The following is a 23,487-nucleotide window of genomic DNA, read 5'->3' as shown; positions in this document are numbered from 1 at the left end:
CCCACCAGGTATTTATGAGGATTCCAATTTCTCCACGTCCTCACCACTACTTACGTTGTTTTTATTAGAGCCATCTGAGTGGCTGTGAAGTAGTACCTCATTGTCTTGATTTGCATTTCCCCACTGATTAATAATGCTGAGCATATTTGCAGGTGCTTATTGGTCATTTATATATATATTTTAAGAAATGTCTATTCAAATCCTTTGCTTATTTTTTAATTGGATGATTTGTTTTTATTGTTGAATTTTGCGAGTTCTTTATATATTTGAGTACAACTCCTTTAACAGATACATGATTTGCAAATATTTTCTCCCATTTTGCAGGTTGTCTTTTCAATTTCTTGGTGGTATCAGTTGCACTATAAAAGTTTTTATGACATATATTGGTCATGATATTAGTTCCATATTTTCATAAGTTTTACAATAACTGACTCAATTAAAATTACTGTCCACTCTCCATTTTTTACAGCTGCATATGAAAGTATGTGGCATAAAATGATGTCTGAGATTGTCTTAAAATACTCCAGCAAAGGAAATAAAGGGATAGATGAAGCAAAAGAGGCAAATCTTGGTAACTATTGAATCTGAGGATTGTTGCAGGATGGGTATATGGAGTTTCAGCATTCTATTTTCTTTACGTTTGAGTGTTTGGAAATTTTATAGTAAATATGTGTCTAATTACTTTTTCTGGAACAAAGAAAGGGTTTCATAGTTTAAGGATATATGATGCATTGGGTAAAGCATAGCAGGTATACAAAGACTTATGAGGATTAGAATGTGAAAGACGGACATCCACCTGAGAGTTTGGGGCTGCTTTTATTGGCTTTTCTAAATAGGAATAAATAGTGTATTATTAGTTCTGGTTGAGCCACACTGGGTAGAGTTGGTAAGATTACATGTATTAGAGGAGTGGCATATGAAGAGGTCATCTGTGCAAGTGTGACTTTTTGATTCAGTGTACATTACTCACTCTTGAGTAACAGTGTAGCTGACCTTAGAACTTATTTTCCCTTCAGCACTTAAAAAATATATTCATATATTTTAATAATCTTCTGCCGTCTATCTTGTGATTGACAAGTTTTCTGCCAACCCAACTACTAATTTTCCTAATTATAAAGCAATCTGTATTTACTTTCTGATTGCCTCTAATTACTTTTAAAATATGCCTATGTTGATGCTTAGCTTCCACTTATTTTGATCCCTGTCTCAGGTTTATTCTGCACTTATGTGGACATTTTCCTATCAAAAGATGCTTAAGTCATCTGCCAAATTTGTAGTCTTTGCAATATATTCTCTTCTGCACATAATTTAATGCTAAACACAGGGATCTTACTAACTATAAGTTTCCTAAATTGTGATTAAAAACAAAAGCAAAACTAATGTAATTCAATGAGTTTTTAATGGCTTTCAGGGTAGAAGTTAGTCAAAGGGTTTTGAGAATTTAAATATTTCACACCTTGGTTCCCTTTAGTGCTTAAATTTTTTTCTTAATTTAACATAAATCCTTCAGTTATTGTTGCAACTTATTTAGTTAGCTTTGTTTGCTTAGTGTTAAGTGAATCATGAAAACAGATTCAAGAGATTCAAAATATCATCTAGATTATTAGTGGGTGTAGTGAGAAGGCCATTGTTCGGAAGGAGACTTAGATTCTAGTTTCAGCAATATGAGCTCTAGCTTTATAAATAGCCATTGTGCTCCAGAACTAGGACTTCACTTTATTTTAAAAGGAGGGACATTGGATTAGATGATCTTTACACTGCTTCCTGGCTCTGAAATTATAAGTAGAGACATCAAAAATTGCATAAATAAATTTAATACAAAGCTTATTTCATTTTCGGAGAGTCCTAATTGCTAGAAAGTTTTCCCCTAAATTCTAGTTAAGTTAGTTCCTTTCCTGTCTTTGGCCTCCATGGTTTCTGTTGGGAAGTCAGCCATTGTTCGACTCTTTGTTCTCCCATGTGCAAAGTGTTGTTTTCCTCTAGTTGCTTTCAAAATCTTTTCTTTACATTTGGTTTCCTGTGTGACTTTGGGCAAATTACTCTTTCTGAGCTTATTATACAGTCCATAAAATGCAATAACAAAACAGAGGGTAATATTCCTTGCTTTGAAGTCTACTTTGTCTGATAGCAACATAGCCACCCAGATTTTTTTTCTTGTTTTTAGTGTTTGCATGGTATATCTTTTCCCATTCTTTTACTTTTTAACCTATATTTACCATTATATTACAAGTGGTTGTTGTAGATAGCATATAATTTAGTCTTTTTATTCAATGTTTTTTAATTGCCATAGGCTATTTACATTTAATGTAATTTTTGATATGGCTGGATTTAAGTCTACCATTTTATCATTAATTTTTGTTTGTCCTTTATATTTTTCACTCTTGTTTACTTTCTGACCTTATTTTGAACTATTTAAATTTTTTCAAAATACCATTTTAACCGATATATTGGCTTTTTGAATATATCTCCTCGCATAATTTTTTATTTTTTATTTTTTTTAAATACCATTTTAACCGATATATTGGCTTTTTGAATATATCTCCTCGCATAATTTTTTATTTTATTTTTTATTTTTTTTATTTTTTTCCTTTTTTTTTTTTGTCTTTTTTCGTGTCCGGCAACGGACCGCAACCCTCAGTGTCACGCCCGTACCGGACCGGGACCGGCAACGAGATCACAACCCTCGGTGCTGCGCCCGGCCCTTGCTCAGCCAGTGAGCGGGAACCGGTCTGTATGTGGGATCCGAACCCCTGGCGGGAGCGCTGCCGCACTCCCAAGCGGCGCACTGTAGCAGTGCGCCACCGGGCCGGCCCTCGCATAGTTTTTTAAATAGTTGCTCTAGAGGTTATTATATACCAAACTTTTTGCAATCTACTTAGAATTTTTTTTACCACCTCAAGTGAAACGTAGAAACCTTAACACCATAATAGATCCCTTTATTGACCCTTCCCCCTTAGAATGCAGTTCTCATATGTATTACATCTATATATGGTGAAAACCCCATCAGATGTTATAAAATTTTTATTTGAACAGTTTTATATTTTAACAAACTTATAAGGTGAAAAAAATAGTATATTTACCCAGATATTTGCCATTTATGTTGCTCTTCTGTCTTTGCTATAATTTCCCTTCCCCACGGACTTCCTTTAGTATTTCTTTTAAAAGTAGGTCTACTGGTGATTAATTCTTTTAGTTTTCCATCTTCTGAAAATATGTCTATTTCACCTTCATTCCTGAATGATATAATTGCTGAACAAAGGATTCTATATTGATAGTTTTTGATTTTTAAAAAAACTAACCCCCCCCCAAAAAAAACCTTTATAAATGTTGTTCCACCGTCTCTGGCCTCCATGGTTTCTGTTGAGAAATCTGCCATTATTCAAATCTTTGTTCTCCTATGTGCAAAAAGTGTTTACTTTTTGTTGCTTTTAAATCTTTTCATTACATTTGGTTTCATCAACTTGATTATGATGTGCCTGGGTGTGGTTTTCATTTTAGGAGGGTGGGGGCTTGCTGTGCCAGTAGATAGGCTTTAAATAGTTTTATGTAAATGTACATAAATTTGTTTTTGACCAGATATTTGGAAGTTTTCAGCTATTATTTCTTCAAAGTATTTTTTTTTTTTTTGACCAGTAAGGGGATCGCACCCCTCGGCACAGTGTAGTCTGCACCAAGCTCAGCCAGTGAGCGCACCGGCCATCCCTATATAGGATCCGAACCTGCGGGCTCGGTGCTACAAGCACCGCACCCACCCGAGTGAGCCACGGGGCCGGCCCTCTTCAAAGTTTCAGCCAGTGAGCGCACCGGCCATCCCTATATAGGATCCGAACCTGCGGCCTCAGTGCTACAAGCACCGCACCCACCCGAGTGAGCCACGGGGCCGGCCCTCTTCAAAGTTTTTTTCTACCGATCTTTCTTCTCTTCTTTGGGATTCCTAAGACTTGAACATTAGACTTTTTGATATTGTTCACAGATCCCCAAAGCTCTGTTCATTTTTTCCACTTTTTTCTCTGTTAAGACTAGATAATTTCTGCTGATGTATCTTCAGATTCACTGACTTCTCCCTCTGTCATCTCTTTTCTGTTGTTGAGACACACTACACCCCCAGTAATTTTTTGTTGTTGTATTTTCAGTTCTAAAGTTTTCATTTGGTTCTTTTTATAGTTTCTATGCTAAAGACTTTTATCCTTTTCCATTCATTTCAATAGTGTTTATCCTTGCTTTGGGGAGAATGATTAAAATAGCTAGTTTTAAGAACTTTTCTGATAATTCTGACATTTGGGTAACCTCAGAACTGACTTTTGTTCATTGTTTTTTCCCTTGAGAGTTGTTTAGGTTTTTTTAGATTTCCCTAGTTCTTCATATATCAACTAATTTTGGATTGCTTCCTGAATATTTTGAGTATTATGAGACACTCTTTCTTGTTTAAATCTTCATAAGAATGTTTTTGTTTTGTCTTAGCAGACAGTTCACTTAGTTTCAGACCACACACACTGGCCAGCTTTTGGTGGGCTGTGGTTTCAATGTTAATTTAGTTTTCAGTGCCTTTGTGGAGCTATTCTAGTCTGCCCAATTGTGCACCACCCAGTGACCAGTCTGAAATCTGGACAGTGACCTACAATGTAGTTTGGTGTTCAGAACCTTTGCTTTGCTGCTCCTGGTCAGTTTCACACATGCATAGCGTGGGATTGATCCCAGGATTCCATAGAGATTTAACCTTTTCTTCAGTTCCCTCCTATTTTAGGTTCCAGGTCCCCATTCTTGTTTTTTGACTAGCAAGTCAGGGCTTTATCCTTTGTATGCTGTTGCCAGTATTCTGCCCAGCAGTGTCTGCCACCACTGCACCAGTGGGGGGAGAGAGGGTGCTGCCTTTTGCCTTTTGCTGTTGCTAGAGTGATGTAAAGCAAGAAAAGTCCACAAGGCTCCACCTCATTACACATGGTTCTACTGGTGGGAAGGAAGGAGTGCTGCCTCTTTTCTGAGGCTTTCCTAGAATGGCACAAGTAAATTCAAGTGTTCTGTTCCACAGCTTCCAACCCCCTTTCTGGTGCTGTGACTAGTGAGAGCAAACTGTTCCTTGGACTCTTTCTGTGTCAGCTAGCAGTTCCAGTTTTCCTGTTAAGTGTCTGTGTATGGATTTCTTTTTATTTATTCTGTTTGGGATTTATCTAATAGAATCCCTGGAGTAATGTCTTTTAACAGTTTTGAAAATTCTGTATCACATCTACAAATATTTGCTTAGTCCTATTCCTCTCTCTCCTCCTGCAGCTAATAATTTAGAATTTCTCACTGTATCCTCTGTATGAGCGGACTTCAAAAGGTTCCTGGAAAAATGGAATCAAAAGATAAAAATAAAAAATACAAACTTCATTTCTCAACACAACTGTCATCAAGTTCAAGACACTTTTGTAAGCAATGATACCATCCATTTAGTCTTTCCCTAAAGAACTGAGGGTTCTGGGAATTTAACCATGTCAATGCAGTCATGTTTACATTATTAACTCAAGAAAAATGGGTGTCTTTTAAAGATTTTTTCAGAATAGGAAACAAAAAGAGGGTAGGAGGAGCCAAATCAGGACTGTAAGGTTGATGCCTAATGATTTCCCATTGAAACTCTCAATAGATTGTCCTTGTTTAATGAGGAATGAGCAGGAGCAGTGTTGTGGTAGAGGACTTGCTGGTGAAGCTTTCCCAGGGTTTTTATCTGACAGCTTTGAGATTTGATGCCTGCCCTGCTGGATTTCAGATTTGCTTAGGACCTGTCACCCCATTCTTTTGGCCTGTTTCTCCCTTTTTGGAAAGGAAATATGTACCCTATGCTTGTCTTGCCATTGTATCTTAGAAGTAGATAACTTGTTGGATTTCACAGATACTTTGGACTTTTGAGCTAAAACAAGTTAATACTTTAGGGATGCAATGAATGTATTTATGTGGGAGAAGGACATGAACTTTTGGAGCCATGGGCAGAATGCTGTGGGTCAGATGTGTCTCCCAAAAGGTCATGTATTGGAAACTTAATCTCCATTTTAACAGTGTTAAGAGGGGGGAAATCCAATTATAGTATGTGAAAGGTGGAGCCTTTAAAAATGATTAGATTGTGAAGGTTGTGCCCTTGTGAATGGATTGATCCATTCATGGAGTAATGGGCGTGGTTCTGATGGCCTTACAAGGAGAGCAAGTGAGGACGTTAGCTCTCTTGCTTAGCCCATTCTTGCCACATGACACCCTGGTCTCCATAAGCCCCTGTAAAGAGTTCCCACCCAGAAGAAGTCCCTCACTAGATGTGTTCCCTGGACTTTGGACTTCCCTGCCTCTGAAATTATAAGAAATAAATTTCATTTTTTTATAAATTACCCAGTGTCAAGTAATCTGTTATAGGCAACAGAGACAGACTAATACAGTACCATCAAGTGGAAAGGTTGCTTACTGTAATTTATCAAAATTGTGTAAGTTGAAGCAATCAAGATGTCCGTCTATGGTGTTGGCTATTGTTTCTGCTGTTAATTGTTGGTCCTCTTCAATTAGGGCCTGAACAAGATGAATCTTTTCCTCCCAAATTGATGTGAATGGTCTTCACTGCTGGCTTCATCTTCAATGTCATCTCAACCCTCAAATGGGTCATCCAGTTAAACTGATTTCTTTGGGGCACTGTCCCCATTAACTTTTCATAAAGCATCAATGATTTCAACATTCTTCCACCCAAGCTTCACCATAAACTTGATGTTTGTTCTAGCTTCAATTTTAGCAAAATTCATATCGTTCTGTTAGGGGCTCTTTTCATACTGATGTCTTATTCTTCCTAGTGCCTCAAAAACTAGATCCTTGAGCCGGCCCGGTGGTGCACTGCTACAGTGCGCCGCTTGGGAGCGCGGTGGCGCTCCCACCGAGGGTTCGGATCCCACATAGGGATGGCCGGTTCGCTCACTGGCTGAGCGAGGTGCGGGAGCAACACCGAGGGTTGCGATCCCGTTGCCGGTCCCGGTCCGGTATGGGCGCGACACTGACGGTTGTGAACCGCTGCCGGTCACGAAAAAAAACAAAAAGAAAAAAAAAAAAAACAAAAACTAGATCCTTGAGCCGGCCCGGTGGTGCACTGCTACAGTGCGCCGCTTGGGAGCGCGGTGGCGCTCCCACCGAGGGTTCGGATCCCACATACAGACCGGCCGCTCACTGGCTGAGCGAGGTGCGGGAGCAACACCGAGGGTTGCGATCCCGTTGCCGGTCCCGGTCCGGTATGGGCGCGACACTGACGGTTGTGAACCGCTGCCGGTCACGAAAAAAGACAAAAAGGAAAAAAAAAAAAAAAAAAAACTAGATCCTGTTCAGACATGTTATATAACCAGTTTGTATGAGTTTATTTTGGTGCAAAAAATTTTTGCAGTCCATTCATAGTTTTTTTATAGCACACATTCTGGATAACTTCTTTTGGTTATTGTTCAGTTTATAAATTTTCCCCATTGGCTGTGTACTGTTCTGCCATTAAACCTATGTACTGAGTTTTGAAGTTCAGTTTTTACATATTCTTGCAGTGTTTGTATTCAGTTCTTTTTCAAATTAGCTCCATCACTTTTTATGGTTTCCCATTTTTTTGCAGATACCTTCACACCTCACTTTATTTCTTTAAACACAAAAAACAAAAACCTAATACCTAAGTCTACATAAGTTGTTTTAATTATTTCTACTAATTCTTGCCTTTGGAATCTAGCTTCCTTGTATGCCTACTTAGGTTTTTTACTGTGTATTAACAGAGATTATATATGAAAAGTAATTTGAGGCCTATGATGAAAATACTTTTGGAGAGGATTTACATTTTATTTTTCCTGGCATCTAGAGGCATCACCAGTGTGGGAACATCTTAAAGCAAGTTCAGTGTTTAAGATTCTTTGGATGATTTAGGCAGTTCTAAAATTGGCTACTATTTATAGGTTCCTCCTCTTCTGGTTCATCATCATCCTAAAGGTGAAACCCTTTGGAAGTCAGCCTATTGTGGGGAAGGTCTCCTGTAAAGATTCACCACTTTAAGTGGGGCCTGAACTTTGACTTCTGTCACCCTCACTCCATAAGGTTGTAACAATAAGGGTCCATGCTCACCTTCTCTTTTGGACTGGGCATTCTCTATTCTCTTAAATTCTTTGATGTTTAATATACTTTTTGTATTTTAATCAGCTTTGGTTGTTTTCAGCAGGAGCATGGATCTAAATATCCTAGTATGTGATTTCTGGAAATAGGATGTTTCCCACAATTGCATCTTTATTCCTACATGGCCAAATTTTACTTTTCCTGTTGGCATTCTCTGCACTTAACACATGCCATTACTTGGGGCATGGAATCCATAAATGTTGATAAGAAATGTCTAATTCTGTCAGAACAATTAATCATTTTTAGCAATTTTTACTTAGAAACCTAACAAAGTGCTCTGCACATAGCAAGTCACAATAACACACAAAGTTTGTTGGACAGCTGCAGAAAACAAATGGGCTAGATTTTACTTCCTATTTCAAAATTCAGAGAAAGAGTAGCATTAAAAGGCATAAGACCAAAAATAGATCATTGCAGACTGAATACAGAGAGCCATTCTATTTCTTCACCCTTAAAAAAACTAAAATTTCCAATTAAGTACCAATGTGAAGAACATGACCAAACAATTAACAAATGCATCCAGAAACATATTATACATCTACAAAGAATACAGTACTTTAAAATGTGCCTCCAAAATTTAGGCACATAATTCTAATTTTTATTGAATGTAGAGACTTTACGAAAACAAATACAAATCTATCCCATCATGGAAGAGTCTTCACCATTTGGTTATTTTAAGGTAAGTTCAGTATTCATAGATTGTGCAATTACTTGCATTGCAAATTAAACACACTATATAAAGAAAAAATAAATTGAGTTTGATATTCAATCATTTTTATCTTATACCATTTCATAAATTTCACAAGTTATTACATGTTGCCATTTTATTTAATATCTGCAGCATTTTACATTGTTTATGAAGTAGCTATTTCCAGAAGACTGATATTCTCCTCCAAACTGTGTCTTTGGATAGTACTACAAATGTGATTCAGTAGGAAGCATATGCCCAAATGGATTAAAATTCTTGGTCTCTCCTAGCTTGAGACCTCAGGTCCTGAGTTATAACCTTGACTCGATCTTCAAGCTGAGATGCTTCATATTTTTCTTAAAACAGGGCTACTTAGTGTAGTTTCTTTTTCTTGACATATATGAGTGTTTTTGATACAAAAAATATATATTCCATGTAAGAATAAATAATGCATTTAAATAATGATTAGATTTTATATAACTTAAATGACACGACTACAATACAGGACTAAAATATGCCCTTTACCTTTTTTTTTTTGCTGTTTGAAGAGGAAAGCTCTGTTACAGTTTCAAATACATAGACTTTAACTTGTTAATACCCTGTTATAAAAAATAACTACCATATAAAGAATTAAAAATATGCAAAAGTAATTAGTTCATTAAAAATTTATACTTAATACATTGGAGAGAATGAAAATGTGCAGAATTGATTGAAGTGGATGTAAAAAAAGAACCTGTTTCAGGCTTCATTTATTGCTACATAATGACTACTTCAAGAGTCATCTGGCCTGTTCTTAATTACTCCTAGAAGTAGTAAATATAGTGGTATACTCTGGAAGGAAAGGAGGAAAAATAATGCAGTGATACAAAAATATTACTTATTTATAAATTATTAAAGATTTATAAAACACATACGAAATCATATGTTCTTGCTATAAAAACAATATTCTTAAATATAGAAGCACAAAATCCTGAAGCACCCATGATTATTTTAAGAATACCCATTTAATCAGGAAAAATGATATATATATATATATAAATAAAATAATTTGAGAAGAAAAAAGGCAAAATTCTGATTTTAATCCAAGTAATCAGAGTTTATCTAATCATGGAGGTAGGTCTCCAGTCCAATTATACAAATGTTATTGGCTTTATTCAAAGATTTAAAAGTCTAAGATCTTGAAACTGGTCTGTGCCACTGAAGTAAATTTTAACAGATTTTAGAAACCAGTATTCCAACTTGCATATACACAAAACAGATATTTCCTTCATGAGGTTACATCTGAAAAGAGCCTTTATTAAAACTGTTCTTGGCATAAAGAGGTATACCTAAGTGCAGGTACTTTGGCTTAGCATTTAAATAACATAGTAAATCCTACAAATTTTTAAAGGCAGAAGAAATCCTTGTCTTTTTAGTACTTGTATTAAGTGTAAAGCTTCAAAAACTGTGGATTTCTTAAATTTTTAGATATTTAAATATTGTGCTAATGACTTAAAAAGATCACTCCTGCCTAAAAAGCAAAGCTTACATATTTGAAACATCAAACATTTATTTTTAGTGTTCATGGCATTTCAGCTTTAGTGCTGGAGTTTTAACAAATCAGCTTGCAGTATGTAATATGTCACATATACTTTTGCTAAAAAAGATTTTCCATAATGAAAAATACTAATTCTATTTCCAATGGTAAACTAGAGTTGGAGGTCCCACTGTGGATCACAGGTATCAGAGCACTATCGAGATCATTTAGATAATGCTGAGGCAGAAGGTGGCCTTCAGATCCTGCCTGAAATTCAACCTGGAAAAAGAATATCTTGATCAGACAATCCTAGAAAATGAGCAATCTTGTTTAGCTCAGCAGATGAATACAAAATAATTAAAATATTTTAAAATACCATTCAATTTAAGCATGTTAATAAAATATTTGATACATTATTTGAAAAAAAGTTCTACATTTTCCTATATTTATTTTATCCATCTACTATATAAATTATCATTGTCCCTCCCACAGATATCATAAAAATGAAATTTCTACTACTTCATACTTTAGGATTCCTCTCAGTGAACATATAAACACATTGCAGGCCTGAGGTTTTGAATAATTATCAACACCAATTAAATAAAAAAATGCATGGTATTAAAAAAAACTAAAAAATGGACCGGCCCGTGGCTCACTCGGGTGAGTGTGGTTCTGATAACGCCAAGGCCATGGGTTCGGATCCCATATAGGGATGGCCGGTTAGCTCACTGGGTGAGCATGGTGCTGACAACACCAAGTCAAGGGTTAAGATTCCCTTACCGGTCATCTTTTAAAAAAAAAAACTAAAAAAACACAAAAATATTTCATATTTGTTATTGCAATAATATTTAATATTAGAATTTAATATTGATGGTGAAAATTACATTTTAATACATTTGACTAAAAAAGAAAACAGTGCTTACTCAAATAACAAATAATTATCAGGCGCTTCCTTGAAAAGGGTGCTTTTAATAGAATAAAAACCATTTTCCTCTTTCCAATAAGAACTATCAGTATAACATCCTGGCTGGAAAAAAACAAACCTTTAGCATATGAACTCACCCAGGCTTAGATTAACCTTTCTAATGAAGAATCTGCTTTGAAAATCTATATTGTATGTGGGAAACAGTTATAAAATAAATATTCCTAACAGATATGAACTGAAAGTTCAAAGAAAAAAAAAATGGCCCTCAAGGGTTTGGGTCCCCATATACCGGCCAGCTGCAACAACAACAACAACAACAACAAAAAGGCCCTTACTTGTAAAATGATTATTACTCATTGTTAAAAGAAATGCATATTAAAATAATACTGGGGTATCATTTTTCACCTATCAAACTGTCAAAAGTTCAAAAGTTTGATTACATAATGCTTTGATAAGGATGTAGGGGAAAGAGCTCTCTCATAAACTGCTGATGGAAATATAAATTGGCACAACCTCTATTTGGGGCAATATGGTAAAATCTAATAAGTACATAACTCAGACCTGGCAATTCTACTTCTAGGAATTTTTCTTATGGATATACTCACACATACAAAAGCAAAATATTGTAGACAACGTAAATGTCAATCAACACATATCAAATATGCATGAAGTAGTAGTAGTATGGTACCTTTATATAATCAACTACTACTACGCAACTGTGAAAAGGAATATGTACTAATACGTAATATCTCTAAGATATATTAAGTTAAGCATGGTAAAAAAAATAGTGTAAAAGAGAGAGGATGAAAAGGACACACATTTATTTACTTGTACATACATAAAAATCATAGAGAATACATAAGAAATGAGTAACACTGATTGCTTGACCAGAGAGGGAAGATGAGGGGGAGTATAGAGGTGAACTAAAGGGTTAGGAGTCAAGGGTAGGAAGATGATCTTTCCAGGGCTCTTCCCTTACACAACTCTACTGGGAACCACTTACATTGTAGTCTAGAGTTAATATCTCCAGGGAATACAGTGTGAATGCTGCTCTCTGGAAATGTTCAGTGAGGTAGTCCTGTTATATGAGTACACTTCAAAATGTTTGTGGAAAAATGCACTTATAATATGAATCCTTCCATGAACTTTTTGAAGTATCTTTATATATACACTTTTAGGCTTTGTAAATTTTAAATCATGTAAATATAGAATCTAGTCAGAAAAAGCAAATAAAAAAACCTACCTATCAGGCTAGTCATGGAGCAGGGGTCAGCAAACTATGGCCTGCAGGCCAAAATTGGCCCTGCTGGTAAACAAACTTTCCCTGGAACACAGCCACACTCGTTTGTTTACATACTGTCAATGGCTGCTTTCCCACTGTAATGGCAGAGTTGAGTAGTTGTGAAAGAAACCATACAGCCTACAATGCCTAAAATATTTACAGTCTGGCCTTTTATAAAAAAAAACTTTGCTGACCCCTGTTATGGAGATTAATAGGAATAATGTGTGCAAAGTGTGTAGCATACATTTGATGTTCAACAAATTTTAGTTTCCTTCTTACATCCCAAAATAAGAGGTTACAAAAAGAAGAGAAACTATTGATTATTTTAATATATGATACATTCATTTCAAAAATACATCATAAAAACATGCCTCACCATATCAGTGTCAATGGAAACTCTGAGTCCAATTTTATTCATCCCATTACACTTTAGAGTTTTCAGGTGAGGGCACAGAGCAGCACTACAAGCCATGGCTATTTCTTTTGCAAACTGATAACGAGTTGATAAAATAGTTAAGTCCTGATCCTTTAGAAAGTAGAACACCTGAAATGTATTTATTTAGGAAGCAAGTCATGATTAAGATTAAAAATAAGTTTAAAAACACAATTACTGCTTTCAATTCAATTTTAATAAATTTCTAATGTTAGTACCACGAAAATCACTAGTTGAGAGCATTCTATATCTATAGCCTGATCCATACTATAAATAAAAACTTCAAAGGTTATGATATTTGAGAATGGCTAGGCTCTTTTTGACTGAAGTTAACTTACAGTAATGAAAGCCTTATTAACTTAAGTTTAGAGAAGGTACTAATGAGTCCACCCTTATAAGGACATCTATATGAAGTTAAGATCAAATAATTTTCTATAATTTCTATATTCTCTATTGTTTCTATCTTGTACATGCATAAAATCACAAAGAATATATGAGAAATGGAAAACACTAATTGCCTGACCAGGGAGGGTGAGAATGAGGGAGAATAAGGAGCTAGACTAAAGGGTTGAGAATCTATAGTTATATACTTTCACATCCTCTTATTTTTAAAAATAATTAGAACATGCAAAAATAACTTTTATATGTGAATGCTGATTATAAATTATGTCAAAATATTTTTTGTAAAATAAGGAAAATGAAAATAATATGGTCAAATAACATATTACAATACAAAGATGGCAATGCTGCCAGAACTTAATTGTACCACCATAGGATAGCCTGAAATAAGGCTGTGGAAATCCAAATCCGGTGTATAAGAGACAGTCAGGGGTGGCAATATGTGTGTGTCTCAAAGTGTAACGTAAAAAGTGTAATCTACATTTAAACATTCAGAGGTTGAGTATCCATGATCCCCAAGTTCAACTAATAAAAAAAAATCCAAACACACCACGTAAAGGGACAGGACCTTTTCTCTCAGTTACCTCAGTACACTTTACACTCTTCTCATCATTTTCAAAATCTGCTTCCAGTTTTATTTTTTCACTTGGAAATCCCTGTAATGATATTCCATCCACTGAACTGATAACACTATGAATAAAACATAATACAACAGAATTATTACTAAAGTGCTTTTTTTTTTTTTCTCCCTTTTTGTCTTTTTTCGTGACTGGTAACGGGATCGCAACCCTCAGTGTCACGCCCGTACCGCGACCGGCAACGGGATTGCAACCCTCAGTGTTGCGCCCGCACCGCGCTCAACCAGTGAGCGGACCGGTCTCTATATGGGATCCGAACCCTCGGCGGGAGCGCCGCTGCACTCCCAAGCGCCACCGGGCCGGCCCACCAAAGTGCTTTTTATGAGATGAATTATTACATTTGAACAAATGGAATGAGGAAAAAAATTATGAAAGTTCTAAATTTAAAGCAGCAACAAGTATCTCAGTTACATACAAAATAAATCTGTAGTTCATAGTCATTTATCAAGATTTCTTAATTGTGTAGTAATCTTTTTTTTTGTTCATCAATAAATTGTATCTCCTTTTTCATATGCTCAATTCAGACCTGAGGTTTAGAATACCTAAGCTAGTGTCCTAAAAGAAAAGCTGTCTTATGAATTCAAAAACTCTATTTTGGAATTTTTCAGCATTAGTCCTCTTCCTTCTTTGCTCCAGATCCCTTAGTCAATCTCCAAAAAAGAAAGAAAACGGGTAACTGAAAAGGAGAAGTGGCAGTAATAATTTGTAAAGCCTCTAATGTATATTACTAAATCCATTTTGTATTTATAGTGAATCAAAATAATTCGGAATCATACCAAACTGTCTTGCCTTTGTCAGCCCTGGCATCAAGCCCACACTACTACACAGTGGATGTTTTACTATTGGCCCCCTCCCAAGTTAACCATCCTTTTATAATTTATAGCATTCTGGCCAAGAAAACACTCATGAGGCAGTTAGGTACATATTTGAAAAAACAGACTGCATCTATTAATTGGAGCATAAGCATTTGAATTAATGGTATAATTCAATATGCATTCATAAAATAATTTTATTAACAGGGTGTTTTTATCCTTCCCCCTCCATCAAATCAATTACATTTTAGTAACAAAAAATTCCTACCCTTTGTTTCTTTTTTCTTCAGAATCTACCCAGCAAATTTCCACAGATTCTGTAGGGTCTACTGCATCAACTTTCCCACATGTAATTTTAAAGTCTTTTTGCTCTCGTAGAGCTAGCCGCAAGCCATCCATGGTCTCTGGAGTTATTTGTACCATTAAGCCATCTAGAAATGAGAGTTATGTTTCACATTTCTTTTGCTAATTATCAGTTTGTATGTCTAAACCATAAAATTTACTATCAAAATATATTCTGTGCAAGATGTAAGCTTTAAATCTGTTAATAATCTTAATGGTTGTTTTCCACTAAGAAATAAAAATATTTCACAAAGTTAAAGATTCTTTTTTTTTAAAAGGTTAAATAAAGATTACAATTTCTGCTTTTGGCTATGATAAAATAACTTTGCCCTTTCTTTTTTTTTTTTGTCTTTTTTCCGTGTCCGGCAACGGATCGCAACCCTCAGTGTCGCCCCCGTACCGGACCGGGACCGGCAACGGGATCGCAACCCTCGGTGTTGCCCCCGCGCCTCGCTCAGCCAGTGAGCGGGAACCGGTCTGTATGTGGGATCCGAACCCTCGGCGGGAGCGCCGCCGCGCTTCCCAATCGGCGCACTAGCGCAGTACGCCACTGGGCTGGCCCAACTTTGCCCTTTCTGACAACCAACCATAAAATTAGACAAAATGCATGAGGTTTTCAGGTACTGGGCAATAGGCAGTGCAATACTGAGGTCCCTAGAGTTAATCTCAAGAGATAAGCCCACAATAGCCAGGCAGTCTGCCAGGGGACAATTTCCTCATGATGACCCACTAAGACTACAGTGGCTCTATTGGGCTGAAAACCCAGAGTTTGATGGAGCCTAGAATCTGAGGTCAAGATACTGAAGAGGAGGTCATCAGAAGATTGTAAGACTTTTGAGTCCCTGGATTAGAACTGGAGACACATTAACAGAGTGAGACTAGACAAGGCCAAACATAGAACAGCTGTTACAGTGTTGAGAACAGAACAGAGAGAATAGAGGTCAAACAATGTGGGGGATACTAGTGGTCTGGACCAACCAAAGTTGAGAGACCTTATTAACCCCTTATTAAGAAGCACTGTAGCAAAGCCAAAACAAAGCCATTACAAAATTTACAGGTGTAGTGGATTGAGTTATGTACCCCCCAAACTCACTGAAGCTTGAATTGTCTCCCAAGTTTTATATATTAGAAACTTAGCCCCCACTGTGACTGTTAAGAGGGTGGGAAATCCTATTTTGATAATCAGAAGGTGGAGCCCTGAAGAGGTATTGGATTGTAGGACCATGCAGTAGGGAACAGATTAAAAATGGTGGTCAGGGGTGTGGTCCTGAGGGCTTTAAAAGAAGAGGGAGGAGAGTCTGTCTTTCTCTCTCTCTGCTCTCTCTACCTCCACCATCTTGCAATGTGAGATCCCTGAATCACTGTCACTACCACCACATGGACTTTGCACTTCCCAGCCTCAGAAACTGTAAGCAATAAATTTCATTTTCTTTATAAATTACCCAGTCTCAGGTATTCTGTTATAGCAACACAAAACGGACTAAGACAACAGACAAAGCAGGTCTGAAGACTGAGTCCTGCCAAATTAAAGGGGATTGGTAAACACCTTAGGATTTCCACAGATCCATCTTAGCAAAGTGAAAAATTAAGTCTACACAAGCTTAAGATGATCAACCATGAAAATGTCTGCTACAACATGAAACTTCTTCAGCAAAAGCTAATAAAATCTAGTCTCTAAAACATATCAATAATGACAAATACACAATAAAAAGTTACTAGACAGAAACAGGACAGTGTGACCCTTAGGCAACTGAAACCAACCCTGAGATGACCAATTAAGCACAAAAACATTTTAAAATAGCTATTATAAACATATTCAAAGACCTAAAGGAAACATATTCAAAGAATAGAAAGCAAATATGGGCTAAATGAATAAACAGATAATAAATCTTAACAGAGAAATAGAAACTGGAAAAAAAATTCTACAACTAAAAAATGCAATCTGCCTGTAATTGATACCTCAATGGATAGCTCCAGTGGTAGACTGAAGATGCCCAAAGAAAGAATCAGAGAGTATGAAGAAAGAACAATAAAAATTATCCAATCTGAAGGACAAAAAGATTGAAGAAAAATGAAGAGCATCAAGGACCTGTGGGATGATACGCACACACACACTCCCCACACCCCCAGAGTCCCAGAAGGAAAAGAGAGATTGGAATAGAAAAGAATAATGGTTACAAATTCCCCAAATTTGAAGGAAAAATTTTTTTCCTTTTTTTCTTATTTTTGGTGGCTGGCCAGTATGGGGTTCTGAACCCTTGATTGTGCTCTAACCAACTGAGCTAACCTACCAGCCTTGATGAAAAATATTGACTCATATATCTGAGAAGCTCAATAAATAACGAGTGGGATAAGTGCAAAGACAACCATCTAGGTACACTACAATTAAGCCAGTAAAAACCAAAGATAAAGAGAATATCTTAAAAACAGACTGCATAAAGGGGTACATTAAATACAGAAAAACAAATATAGAATTATTGCTGACTCCTCATTAGAAACTTTGGAGGCCACAGGTTCCTCAAAAACTTAAAAATATAACTACCACATTATCCAGCAATTCTACTTCTGAGTATTTATCCAAAAGAATTGAAATCAGGATCTGAAAAAGATATTATTCCAATGTTCATTGCAGCATTCTTCACAAGAGCAAAGAAATAGAAACAAGCTAAATGTCCATTGGCAGAGAAACAGAAGAAAATGTGGTATATACATACAGTGAAATACTATTCAGCCTTAAAAAATATGGAAACTCTGCAATATGGACAATATGGATGAACCTTAAGGACATTATGCTAAGTAAAATAATCCAGTCACAGAAGACAAATACTGCAGGATCTCATTTATATGAGGTACATAGTCAAACAGAACCAATAGTAGAAAGCTGGTAGCCAGGGGCTGGAAGAAGGGGCAAATGGGGTGCTGCTAATGAACAGGCATAAAGTTTCAGTAAAGCAAGATGAATATGCTGTAGAGACCTACTATACAATGTGGTACCAATCATCCACAATAATGTATTATACTCTTAAAAATGTGTTAAGAGGGTAGATCTCATGTTAAATCTTCTTATCACAACAAAATAGAATTTAAAAAAAAAGAAAAGAAACAATGGAGGTCAGAAGACAAACAGCATCTTTAAGATACTAAAAGAGAATAAAAACTTTCAAAGCAGAATTCTATATCTAGCAAAAATCGTTTGAAAATGAGAATGAAACAAAGACAGGTTGAGATAATGAAAGCAAGCATTTGTACTGCAAAAAATGCTAACAGACTTCCAGTTTCTGCTCCAATATGTAAAGAGCTTGGAAGTCCCATCCTCACAACAACAATGAAAAAGCTGAACAAACTGATAACAAACAAGTTAGATGCATTCTTAGGTGCATCAAAAACCTGAGGTTAGGGGCCGGCCCGGTGGCGCACTGGAGAGTGTGCTGCTTGGGAGCGCGGCGGCGTTCCCGCCGAGGGTTCGGATCCCATGTGGAGACCGGTTCCCGCTCGCTGGCTGAGCGCGGTGCGGGCACAACACCGAGGGTTGCGATCCCGTTACCGGTCAGTAAAAAAAGACAAAAAAGGAAAAAACAAACAAACAAAAAACCTGAGGTTATAGGGCAAGTTGCTGCCATGAAAACTGGAGCAAAATCAAGACCAACAATAAAAAACGACAACAATAGTAAAATACAAAAAAAAAAAAGGTCTGGAAGATGTGTGATAACAAATAAGAAATATAATTGGGTATTTCACATTCCATCATCAGAACAACAGATATGGCACATAGAAATCATAAAGCTCACTTCTTTTTAAAAGGTATTAATTGACAAACATGGGTCTAGACAGGAGTGTTTATGATCACTACTTCTATTGTATTAGGAGTGCTAACCATTATCCAAGAGGAATAAAAAGCATAAGGATTGGGAAGAAAAAAGCAAAATTACCATTACTATTAGAGGATATAATTAGCTACACAGAAAAATCTAAAAGAATCTAGAAATAATTATACATAAGAGTTTAGCAATGTAGCTGGTTATAAGATAAAAATACAGAAATAAATGTATTACTATACACCAATAGATAAAAAATTTAGTTTTAAAAAAAGATACCATTTACATCAGCTATAAAATCCATAAGGTATAGGAATAAATCAAGATATGCAAGGCCTGAAACAGAAATCTATAAATTTTATTGAATTAGAATGACCTATAGTATTCCATGTACTGAAAATAAAAAATATGCCCATTTTCTCAAAATTAAACTAATGATTTAATGCAATCCCAATAAAAATTCCAGTGGACCTTCTGTAAATCTGACAAGTTTATCCTAAAATTAATATGGAAAATCAAAGGGTTTAGACTGGCCAGGAACTCTTGAAAAGAATAAGGCATGTATGACATTAGGGATGAAAGGGGTTCCTATAAAGCTAGATAGTATGGGGAATGACATTACTGAAAGTGACCAGATTAAGAACCTCTGAAAATACTTTCCCCCCCAAAAAGGAATGAGGAAACTGACAGAAAGTATCAGAAGCAATTCTTTCAGAACTCTGGAAATTGACCAAAAGCTTACAGCAATCTGAAGATTGTTTATTAAATAATGAATCTTTTAAAAAAATTTTGACACATCTTACTTTATTCAGATAGCAGTTTGGTCACACATGGCCCATGAACACTCAAAAAAATCAAATATAATCAGATGTTAAAGATTGGTCTTCAAACATTATAGCCAGTGATACCACACTTGCCTATGATCTCTCTGATACAAAATGACATCTACACCTCAGTGGCCACCAAACCATGCAGCATAGCTTTCTTAACTGTGAGCTGTATAAAGCTACCAGTTTGAGCACTATTTACTACTTTTTTCAGGCTCTGAATAGCTGTAGAGATCTCAGTAGCATTTAGAGGAGGCAGTGCAATCTCGGCATAGTACCAAAATGTGGCCAATCAAGGTTTTGAGTAAGTCACAGCAGCATTAACCAGTGCTGGGGCCTTCTCTGTGAGGTTATAGACAAACTGACCCATGGTTCTAGAATGGAAAGCCTGCTGCCATGAACAGCTGGAAGCCTGACTCTTGATAAGAATAGCGAGCTCGCCCTATTCCATCCTCTTCGCCCCAGCTCAGCAGAAACTTTGAAAACCAACTGGCTGGTAGCCATCAGAGAAGGGAGAAGGGCACTGAAGGTTCTTCAAAGCCTCATTACCAGAGAACTCTCAGTATTTGACAAGTCAAACATGGCTGTCTTTACTTGACCTGACTGTAAGCTTGCCCAATGAGAAAAGTCTTTTCTCAGACAGCATTTGTCAAAATGCAAATGATTATGCAAAGAGAAAGTGATTAACCTTGTGACTCTGTGGCAGTAAATAACAATAAAGGCAAATAGGCTAACTAAATGCTTAAAAGGAAAAGCTGGAGAAAAACATGTCCGTAAGTACTTTGAAAAGTGCTGACATATTTCTAGGAATTCAGAAGACCACATGCTGGTGCAAGGCTTTTAACATGCTCAAAAAAGACCCAAGGAGGTCCTAAGCTCTTACCTTGAATAGACCTTGAGTCTCTGCACAAGCACAATGTGAAGGCTAAGGTACAGTTGCTAACTGCTTGACTTAAGTGTTGGAGGCATGCCCTAACAAGCTGCCAGCGAAGACTAGGAGACTTATTAGTTCCATGCATTTAAGGAAATCTCAGTTCAATTATTAGATGACCAATAAGCTAACTGAGCAGACTTTAATGATCATAAATGACAAAGAATGCAGATTTTACATAATTGGTTCAGAAAAGTCATAAAACAACAAACAGCAATAAAAACAAACCCTGGGAGGGGAGAAAATCATATCTCCAGAGTTGCCACATTAATTATTTAAAACGTCCAATTTTCAACATTAAATTACCAGATGTGAAGAAACAGGAAAATATGGCCTACACACAGGAGGAAAAAAGCAGGTAATGGAGAATGTCTTTGAGGAAACCAAGACATCACCATTACTAAAGACAAAGTATAAATCAACTACTTAAAATATGCTCAAAGATGGACTGGCTGGTTAGCCCATTTGTTTAGAGTGTGGTGCTGATAACAAGGTCCAGGGTTCAACCCCTGTACTGGTCAGCCATAAATATATACATATATGTATGTGTGTGTGTGTGTGTATATATATATGTGTGTGTGTGTGTGTATATATATACACACACACACACACACATATATATATAAAAGAACTAAAGGAAAACATATCTAAAGAACCAAAGAAAATTATGAGAATGATGTTTAACCAAATAGAGAATATCAACGAAGAGACAGAAATTATAAAATTATAAAAAAGAACCAAATATAAATTCTGAAGTTCAAAAGTACAACTGAAATGAATAATGACTAGTGGAACTCAACAGATTTGAGTAGGCAGAAGAAAGAATTAATCAACTTGAAAATAGGTCAATTGAGGTTATCCAGTCTGATGAACAGAAAGAAAAAAGAAAAGAAAAATGAACAGAGCGAGCAGAAGGCCCAGTTGGCTGCTGCTGGAATGGGCAAGTTTATGAAACCCAGGAAAGTGATGCTGGTCCTGGCCGTATGCTACTCTGGTTGTAAAGCTGTCATTGTGAAGAACATTAATGATGGCACCTCAGACCACCCCTACAGACATGCTCTGGTGGCTGGAATTGACCGCTATCCTCCAAAAGTGACAGCTGACACAGGCAAGAAGAAAATTGCCAAGAGGTCAAATATCAAATCTTCTGTGAAAGTTTATAACTACAATCACCTCATGCCCATAAGGTACTCTGTGGATATCCCCTTAGATAAAACGTTGTCAACAAGGACGTCTTCAAAGACCCTGCTCTTAAATGCAAGGCGCGATGGGAGGCCACAGTCAAGTTTGAAGGGAGGTACAAGATGGGCATGAACAAGTGGTTCTTCCAGAAGTTTTGGTTTTAGATGCTTTTTCGTTTTGGTCATTAAAAAGAAAAAAAAGAGAGAGAACAGAGCCTCAGAGACCTATGTGGACATCTTCAAGAGTGCCAATACATGCATAATGGAAATCATTCATCTGCACATCCAAGAAGTGTAAAGAACTCCAAATGTAGAATAAACTCAAAGTGATCTACCCCTAGACGTAATAATCATAATCAAAAGACAAAGAAAGACAGATAATCACAAAAGCAGCAACATCACATACAAAGGATCTCATTTAAAATCAACAGCTGACTTTTCATCAGAAATCATGTAGGCAAGAAGACAATGGAATGACATTCAGAGTGCTGAAAGAAAAATAATACTGTTAACCAGGAATTCTATATCCAGCAAAACTCTACTCAAAAATGACAGAGAAATTAAGATATTCCCAGATAAACAAAAACAGAGTATATGTTGCTAGCACACCTGACCTACAAGAAATACTAAAGGCATTCCTTTACACTTATAATGAAAAGACACTAGACAGTAACTTGAGTCCATGTGAAAAAATAAAGAGCACAGGTAAGGTAGCTACATAGGTAAATATTAAGATAATATAAATGTATTTTTGGTTTTAACTCTTCTCCTTGATTTAAAAGACAACTTACTGCATAAAGCAATAATTATAAATAACTGTTGATAGGCATATGATGTACAAATATGTAATTTGTATGACAATAAAAGCACAAAGGAGGAGAAAGGGAATGATATAGGAGCAAAGTTTTTGTATACTATGCAAATAAAGTTGGTATTTAAATTATCTGTTATAAGCCAAGATATCAATTGTAATGCCTATGGCAACCACTAAGAAATAACTAAAAAAAAAAAAATTAGAAGTGACAAATGAATTAAAATGGTACACTATATTTAACAAAAAAGCAAGAAATGCAAACAACAGTAAAAAAAACAAGTAACCCAATTAAAAAATGGGCAAAAGAGCTGAACAGGCATTTCTCAAAGTCAGATATACATATGGCCACCAGACACATTAAAAAATGCTCAACATCACTAACCATCAGGGAAATGCAAATCAAAACCACACTGAGATATCTCATGCCACTTAGACTGGCCAATCTCAAAAAGAGAGTTACAAATGCTAGCAAGGATGTGGAGAGAAAGGGGGACCCTCCTACACTGTTGGTGGGATTGCAAATTAGTATGGTAGAAAACACTAGCAAGGATGTGGAGAGAAAGGGGGACCCTCCTACACTGTTGGTGGGATTGCAAATTAGTGCAGCCGTAGTAGAAAACAGTATAGAGCTTCCTCAAACAACTACAGATAGAACTGCCACACAATCTAGCAATCCCACTGCTGAGTATATACCCAAAGTAATGGAAATCATCATATCAAAGGGATACCTGTACTCCCATGTTCA

At 36.3% G+C, this 23,487-nt stretch overlaps 1 protein-coding gene and 2 pseudogenes across 4 annotated transcripts in view; 1 reads left to right on the top strand and 2 right to left on the bottom strand.

Moving 5' to 3' along the window:
* Positions 1-8,375: 8,375 nt before the first annotated feature.
* Positions 8,376-23,487, bottom strand: part of ZFYVE16 (zinc finger, FYVE domain containing 16) — a 62,449-nt gene continuing 47,337 nt past the window's right edge. For all 4 annotated transcript variants that reach the window (XM_008589972.1, XM_008589974.1, XM_008589973.1 and 1 more), the window contains 4 exons: positions 15,101-15,263; positions 13,967-14,072; positions 12,927-13,094; positions 8,376-10,622 (listed from right to left, as the gene is read on the bottom strand). In XM_008589972.1, coding sequence (XP_008588194.1) covers positions 10,464-10,622; positions 12,927-13,094; positions 13,967-14,072; positions 15,101-15,263 — 596 coding nt within the window. In that variant the 3' untranslated portion in view covers positions 8,376-10,463. The remainder of the gene's footprint in view (positions 10,623-12,926; positions 13,095-13,966; positions 14,073-15,100; positions 15,264-23,487) is intronic.
* LOC103605396 lies at positions 19,875-20,186 on the bottom strand (annotated as a pseudogene).
* Positions 21,503-22,278, top strand: LOC103605397 (annotated as a pseudogene).

Source organism: Galeopterus variegatus, unplaced genomic scaffold (assembly GCF_000696425.1).
Source record: "Galeopterus variegatus unplaced genomic scaffold, G_variegatus-3.0.2 Scaffold5784, whole genome shotgun sequence".
NCBI classification, from domain to species: Eukaryota; Metazoa; Chordata; class Mammalia; order Dermoptera; family Cynocephalidae; genus Galeopterus; species Galeopterus variegatus.
This window is presented reverse-complemented; position numbering and strand designations above follow the sequence as displayed.